We start from the raw sequence: 7956 nt of genomic DNA on the forward strand, positions 1-7956 counted from the left end.
GATCCCTGGACACCTGTCCAGGAAGGGACCGGAACAAGGGGGAGTGGTTGGCTGGAGCAACCACTGCTCCATCACGGCCCCACCCTCTGCCCTTCCATATTGGACTAAGAGTATTGAGAGAGCAGAGCTGCCAGCTGGGAAGAGCAATAGTGGAGGTGGGGTGTGGGAGTGCAGAGAAATCCCCCACCTAGCTGGGACATGTGGTCAGGGGAGGCAGGGGAAGAAGACACCTGTCCTGTCCTGCTCCAATGGAAAATAGCCTCAGTTACACCTGCTATGATACAGGGAGAGACTAGACTAGAGCTTGTGGCAGTGAGCACTCAGCCTCCCTGTGATTGCGCTTGTGCTCCACCCCATTTCTGAGTGGTTGTGTGATCACCAGGGAAGTTGAGCTCAAGTGGGGGGCCTACCTCCTTTTCCCATTGCCCCCTCCACAACTTTGGCTCTGTGACAGCAACAGTAGCTATAACTCTCTGTCTTCTTTCCTGCAACAGTCTGAAGGCATCTGGACCTTGGACAAAATCGATCTTGAGAACACCAGCTATGACTCCGGAACAACAGCTGCGGAGACTGCTCCTCGCCCTGCAACATCTACACAATCCAGGCCTTTGAGAAGGTCTTTCTGCCCATCGTCTACATCCTGATCTTCCTCTTGGGGTTATGGGGCAACATCATGGTCTTGGTGGTCCTGTTGAGAGCCAAGGAGTCCCTGCCTGGGACGGACGTGTTCATCTTCAACCTGGCCCTGGCCAACATCTTGCTAGTGGTGACGCTCCCTTTCTGGGTCACCCAGGCTGTGCATGGCTGGATCTTTCAGGGCTTCCTCTGCAAGGTGGTCGGCGGCATTTTCAAGATCAACTTCTATGCCAGCATCTTCTTCCTGGTCTGCATCAGCATCGACCGCTACCTCTCCATTGTGTGCGTCATCCGCATGTACAACCGCAGGAAGTCCTCTCTGGTCCTCCTGGCTTCCTTGGCTGTTTGGGTCCTCTGCATTCTATTGACCATGCCAGATTTCATCTTCCTGAACACCGAGTACCATTCCCGCCAGAACCTCACCTCCTGCTCCCTCATTTTTGTCTCGCACTCCGCCAAGGTGTGGAAGATTGGCCTGAGCATTTTCAACCAGGTGGTGGCATTCTTCCTTCCCCTGGTGGCCATGGGCTTCTGCTACATCTGTGTCATCCTCACTCTGCTACACTCCAAAGGCTTCCAGAAGCACAAAGCCCTGAAAGTCATTTTCGCCGTGGTGGCCGTCTTCTTCCTCTGCTGGACGCCCTACTACTTGGTTCAGTTTGTGGGCATCCTGATTGACCTCAAAGTCCTGGAGGAGGACTGTGAGCGGGAGTCCCAGCTCGCAATCGCTGAGGCCATCACCACCAGTCTGGGCTTCTTGCACTGTTGCCTCAACCCCATACTCTATGCCTTTGTCGGCATCAAGTTCCGGAACCGTTTCCTCGAACTCCTTCAGCACATGGGCTGCGTGAGTCAAGAGTTCCTGAAGCGACACTCCAGGTTGCTGAGCCACCGGAGAGACTCGACGTGGTCCGAGAGCACTGAAGCCTCCTACACAGGACTCTAGTCAGCTCTGTGGGCACCCTGCAGAACCTGACTGCCACCGCCCAAGAATTCCACCATCGATCAAGTGCTGGAGTGAGTCAGTCAATTGTTTCTCAGAGAGTTGAATGTCTTTCATCTCTGGGTGTCCACACCTATTTCTCTGGTACCATCTTCAATTCTGGTCAAGCAGGTTTGGCAGGTTTTTCAAACACCTCTTTACAAGTATGAGGTGTTTACACCATAGGCTTTACACAAACCTCTTTACTAGTACCAATCATGGGTTGTGTATATACACTGTGAGGAATTGGAAAGAGTTAAATATTCTTAATGATAATCACATTAACCCTTTGAATGATTGTACTGCGGACAACCAAGAGAACATGAGAACATGAGAGAACATGAGAGCAGGCCACAGGGGTTCCATCCGGTCCAGCATCCTGTTTCCCATATTCCCCCCTCCAGCTGCCCCTGGGAAGTCCACAAGCAGGGGAGAAGGCAGGCTTTGAGATCAACCTTGGCCCCGGCAAGAGGAGAGGGCTGGTGTCTCCACTGTCCTGTGAGCTCAGGGATATTCACCACTGGGAAATGGTTACCCTGAATCTTTTGTTTCATCTTGTAGGGTTCTTCTTTTGTCCTGATGTCCTTAACAAACAGAATCTGTGGGTGCCTTAAGCACTTGCCCTCTTGACTCGTGTTCAAGAGGCTGCAGTGAGGGAACCATGATTTTGCTCCTGTGAGTCATGTGAAAAACCAGCACGGCTGCCTGCAGCCTGAAGGATGTCGACTCGATCAAGAAATGCAGCTGTAATGTTATGCGTTTATTTCCAGTAGACTTTCAGTGCTTTCTGGGGAATCCTAATTTCCAAAGGTGTGCAGAAATGTTTGCATTATGTTTTTACATCTGAAAGTGCATTAAAATGTGCAAGATTGATCGCATGGGCTGCTCGTTTGTGTGTGTGTGTGGGGGGGGGGGAGGCTAGTGAGATTTGCCTGGAGAGATGGGAGCACTTGGTGGATTGTGCAACAGGCAGGTAAAGAGAGTAGGCTAGAAAAACCACACATTAAAAAAAAAAAAGTTCAGAGAAAGGGAGTAAAGATCCTTCTGCCATCTTGTGGACTATGTCAGATACTACAGATGTCCAAGTAAGTGACAAAGACCGAATGCGCAACATTGTTGGGTGGTTGTGCCCATTTCACCAAGTGGCAAGAAGTTCCAGGGGCAAAGTAGTGCTAGGGTTGGGGCATCCCTTGCAGGAGAAATCACTGAAGGCACAAGGTGTCGTTGTCAAGTTTGGTTTACATACAAAGAAACACTGGTTTGAGCTTGGTAGGTGGCACACACACCTGCAATCTACACTGATGTCCTAAGCATGTTAGCTTCCAGCTCTTCCTCTTGGCTCCCAGTCCAGTCTCTCCCAGATCACCCCCTAGTTCTCTGTCTGTGGGCAGACAGAGGTGTGTGTCACCCAGGAATCCGTTGTTTCATGAATGGGCTGGCCTTGGCTACTGGGAACAGTCATCTATTGAATTTCTGCCACAGTGATGGACATATGGAGGGGCAGGTTTACAGAACTGGGCTCAAGGAACCCTGGCTACAGAAATTAAGCAGAGTTAACTTTCCCCCAACACTGCCAGGAATCAACGGTCCTACAAGTAGAGGGAAAGGTAACACGGGCAATAACTCTCAGTCCATGTGATCACTACTTCCCCTTCCTGGGCTGTTTCCCAACATTGTGGGGAGTTCAGAGTTTCCCCTCTTTTCACTACGCACCATCAGTGTTTGCAGTGCTGCGGAACAGGGACTTCACTTTCCGTATTTGGGGTCAGGGGTGGGGCTAAAGGAGCAGGAAGGTGAGAGTGGATTCCCTGCCCCACAACCTGGCCATTCCAAGGAACGACAGCGACCAGAGCCAACATGAACATCTCAATCTGGGATGATGACACCTATGAGGTATGTGATGCTCACCCTGTCAACCCCCCAGGACCTCCACACAGTCAGGGAGTCTGTCGTTCTTCCGCCTAATTGGTCCTGCGCCAACACTTTCAAAAGCGGGATGACATGCAGTGGTGATAGTCTCTCTCTCACACACGCATGGATTCTGTCAAAAAATAAGCCAATACGGTGGGCCCTCTGTAGCCATGGTGGCTCTGGGAACCCCAAATCAGCTGTTCAGCGGCAGACATGAACATCAGCTGCAGAGGTTCACGGAAGTCATGCTGACAAAACGGCATAAATTTGTGGAAATTGCATAAATTGAAGTAAATTGTGTCGATTTGCGCACAGTGTCCATTGCTCAAAGCATACCTAAACGGCCTGCATTTGCTTAAATGGGCTGGTGCCAGGTGATGGTTGCTACAGCAGGGCATGTGAAACTTTTTAGAAAACATTTTCAATCCGCGATTGATTAAATTTGCAGGTGTGGAGCCTGCGGATCAGGCAAGCCCACTATACTCCCAGCCAATCCCAGTTGCAGGATTTGTGGCCCAGTGGGGTCTGATCCCTCCGCCCTGGGGCCTGAGCCGCCCCATCTACTGCTCCCCATCCCATTCTGGCCACCTGAAAAGGGACAGCTTCTCCTGAGGAACCCCCACTAACTTGCTCTCTCTCCTTCCCAGTTTCCCACTGGGAGCTACCCAGACATTAACCCCAGAACAATCCCCTGCACTCGAGAGGAGGTCGGAGCCTTTGCACGCTACTTTGGGCCAGCCATTTTGTCCTTGGCCTTTGTGGTGGGACTGGTCGGCAATGGGCTGGTGCTGGCCGTCTTGGGAAGGCACTGGTGCCCCTGGCACTTTGCCGACTGTTTCCTCTTCCAGTTGGCCATGGCTGACCTCCTGCTCATCTTAACTCTCCCCTTCTGGGCCACGCAGTTCACCCAGGGCTGGGTCTTTGGAGAACTTCTCTGCAAGCTGCTAGGGGCCCTCTCCACCATGAACAGCTACAGCACTGTCTTCCTCCTGGCTTGCATCAGCATTGAGCGCTACTTCGTGATTGTCCACACCGTGCTGCTGGAGCACCGCTGGAGGCTCTCCCACATGTTCCTGGTCTCCGCTGCGCTGTGGGGGATCTGCTTTGGCTTGTCTGCCGTGGAGCTGCACTTCCGCACAGTGGCCCACTTCTCCCAGGCGAAAGCACAGCTCTGTTACCGGGGATTCAGTCCCAAGGAGGCAAACTCATGGCGTCTTGGACTGCGCTTCACCTCCTTCACCCTGGGCTTCTTGCTGCCCCTCCTGGTGATGGCGTACTGCTACTGCCGCATTTTTGCCCAGCTGTGCCAAGCCCGGCTGTTCTGCAAGAACTCAGCCGTGCATCTCCTGCTGCCGATCTTGGTCCTCTTTATCCTCTGCTGGGCTCCCTTCCAAGGCTTCCTCCTGGTGGACAGCTTGCAGCGCCTGGGCCACTTGGAACGAGACTGTGCACGGGAAAAGGTGCTGGACTTTGGCTTGCTCTTCACGGAAAGCCTGGGCCTGCTCCACTCCTGCCTCAACCCCTTGGTCTATGCCTTTGCGGGGATCAAGTTCCGAAGGGAGCTTTCCAGATTGTTCCACCGTTGGGACAGGAGTGAGGAACAGAGGCAGAGCCTCTCCAGCCAGGACCACAGCCTGGCCACAGAGGTCAGCACCGCCCGGGCTGCAGATTTCTCCATCATGTTGTGAAAACTACTGGCCAAAAGCATCTCAAGAAGATTTCCCCATTGCTTTCCCAAGGAACTGGAGCTTCAAGAGCTGTCTTAGGGCTGTACTGAATATTCTCCACAGATTTCAATTGTGGGGGTAAAAAAAATTGTGGGGGTTTAACATCCAGGTGTTTCCTGCACAACACTTAGAGTGAATACTCACTTTTTTTTCTTAAAGTGTATTGTAAGGCTGCTGGTTCTGCTTCTGTTCCATTTCCATGTCAGCTACTGATCCTTTCTTCTCCCTAGAATAGTTCACGTGGGTGTGATCCCAACCAACCAGGGAGCCTATAGTAAACAGGGCAATGTTGCCCTGCTGTATAGCTTATCAGTTTTAGTTATGCAACTATAGCACTGAGGGCGAGTGATAGTGACCGACAGAGAGAGAAAGTGAAGGTCATGTAAATAAATCAGTAAATATTATCAGGAGGACAGCCAAAAAATAAAAACCAGTGGAAAAAGAGGTCTGTCTTTCAGCACTGCCAAAAGTGTCCATTCCCAAAAACACCTGTGATTTCTTTCGACTTAGCTCTGTGTAGAAACAACAGAGCATGAATGTGGTTATGAGATTTGCACGCACAAAAATCCAGCACCGAGGCATTCCAAATTCTGGGACAAGCAAAGTTGAACAGGTAAATGAATCGGCTAATGCCAGGGACTAGGAGAAGGGGTAAAGGGGGTAATTTGTACCCAGACCCAGGATCAGAAGGGGGTCCAGGAGTCAAAGGAAGGGACCTGGAAAGTTCCTGGGATCTGACATTTTCCTATCTCGCCCGAATTCACTGCCTGCGCATGATGCTGGGGGCACAAATGTGGGCATGCAATGCCACTGCAGCTGCAACCCATACACACTGGGCCCAGGAATGCATCCTTGGCCCTCCTTAACACACTGTCAAATCTGGGAAGGAACAGGTCTGCTGCTGTAGCTCTCTGGCTTGTGGATCCCATAACCATGAAGGAGTGTATAGGAGCTCAGAGGCCCAGCTGTGGGGCTACAGCTGCTGCAGGAGTTCATGTTGGTGCACAAAGCATGCTGTCCATTCTAGTGTGAACCCAAATATGAAGATGCAAATTTTCTGCACTGGCTTTTCTATATTTCAAAGATTTTAAAGAGACTTGGGAGTGCGTTTGGTTTTCCATATTACTTTATCTAACTGCTGGTGCAGCATGGTCAGGTAGACCTGGGCTCTGCATCATGAAGCCTGGTAGACCTGGGCTCCAAAGACTATCCTGGCTGTCAGCACCCTCACCCTAAACCAGGGGTGTCCAAAGTTTTTGGCAGGAGGGCCACATCATCTATCTGACACTATGTCAGCGGCCAGGGGAAAAAAAATTAATTTACATTTAAAATTTGAATAAATTTACATAAGTTTACATAAATGAATATATTGCTGTGTAAAAACAGAGAAAGGCAGTATATAAAATCTAAATATCCATCACCGATTAACTTGGGCGGCCCATAGGAAGTCAGCTATCGCCACCTCACACCATCATTTTAAGGCGATTGCTCGGTTCCATTATGGTATCGGTAACCAGTTTGTGCCTGCTGCTCTTCAGATCTTTAGAGCTAAGATTGTGACCCAATTGTTATATGGCGTCCCCATATGGGTTGCGGAAGCCAATAGCACTCTGGACTGAGTTGCGGCCGTATTTTTTAGGAGGATTCTCGGAGTCCCAAATTCCATCTGGTTAGCAACGCTGGCTCTCGAGCTGGGAGTTCATCTCCCTTCAACTATAGCTTGGGCTTTAACATTTAAATTTTGGCTCCGTCTCCATCTGTCTCTTCCATCCGATTCCCTTCTTAATGACCTGATAAGAGACCCCTTTTTATCTAGCTGGTTTTATAAAATTGATTCCAAATTGAACTCCTTAGATCTTTCCTTGGAATATTTAGCGGACCTGGTTCTGGAAAACTTCTAGTGTGACTGAAAAGGCTGATTTGGCAGTGACAATTCCTTCCACACTGGGAGCAAGTGTGGTCTGTCCCTGGTCTGTCCCCCTGGCTATGGTCTTCCTTCTTTGCCTCTTTGCCTCAGTTTGTTGGCCAAGTGTCTCTTCAAACTGGGAGAGGCCATGCTGCACAGTCCAAGCGGGACGCTCAGAGGCCAAGGTTGAGGTCCAATCCTAAGGCCTGCAGATCCCTCTTGCAGATATCCTTGTATCGCAGCATGTGGTACATGGAAAATACATATGGAACATATGTATACATAGTGGGAATAAAAAGACTTTCAGCAAGTGTGGCATATTCTGCCCCCCGCCCCCCCGGTCCAATGCATACTTACCCAGGAGGAAAGTTGGGTAACAAATCCTGGCCTCTCTAGCAAGTCTTTGCAAGTGATGTTACATTGGAAATTCCTGCAGCCCCTGTTGAAATCTCCAGCATGGTTTTCAAAAGTCACCTAGGGATTGTTGCAGATTCCAGGCAACTCCAGCACCTTCCTAGAGGTTTAGCAACTCTGCAGGCACCTCCCTGAGATAGAAGAATAAAAGAGCCTGCTTGTGCTCCATCTCTCGTGAAGCTGTCTGATCAGGGACAGTGTATGCTGCTGAAAAAGAGAAGCAATGACTTCCAACAGCACGTTCTATCTCAACCTGGCACTGTCTATCCTCGGAATTATAACTGTTCTCCGTCTCCTTTGGCAAGCTGCTTGTGGCGTGGGACATCGGTTGAGGATTTATGTGCTGTCAAAAGAGTGGAAAGGGGTAGACCTGGCCAGCT

General features: G+C 50.4%; 2 protein-coding genes across 2 annotated transcripts; both read left to right on the forward strand.

Moving 5' to 3' along the window:
• Positions 1-586: 586 nt before the first annotated feature.
• LOC136661644 (C-X-C chemokine receptor type 3-like) lies at positions 587-1582 on the forward strand (the record flags this gene model as incomplete). Its single annotated transcript, XM_066638991.1, has 1 exon — positions 587-1582. A coding segment is annotated over one exon (996 nt), but the record flags the coding sequence as incomplete, so codon positions are not given.
• A 1893-nt stretch (positions 1583-3475) lies between these two features.
• Positions 3476-5217, forward strand: LOC136661054 (C-X-C chemokine receptor type 3-2-like). Its single transcript, XM_066638076.1, has 2 exons — positions 3476-3511; positions 4177-5217. The coding sequence occupies exons 1-2, from the start codon at positions 3476-3478 to the stop codon at positions 5215-5217; spliced, it is 1077 nt and encodes a 358-aa protein (XP_066494173.1).
• Positions 5218-7956: the final 2739 nt, after the last annotated feature.

The sequence above is a fragment of the Tiliqua scincoides genome, chromosome 10 (assembly GCF_035046505.1).
Source record: "Tiliqua scincoides isolate rTilSci1 chromosome 10, rTilSci1.hap2, whole genome shotgun sequence".
In the NCBI taxonomy this organism is placed as follows: domain Eukaryota; kingdom Metazoa; phylum Chordata; class Lepidosauria; order Squamata; family Scincidae; genus Tiliqua; species Tiliqua scincoides.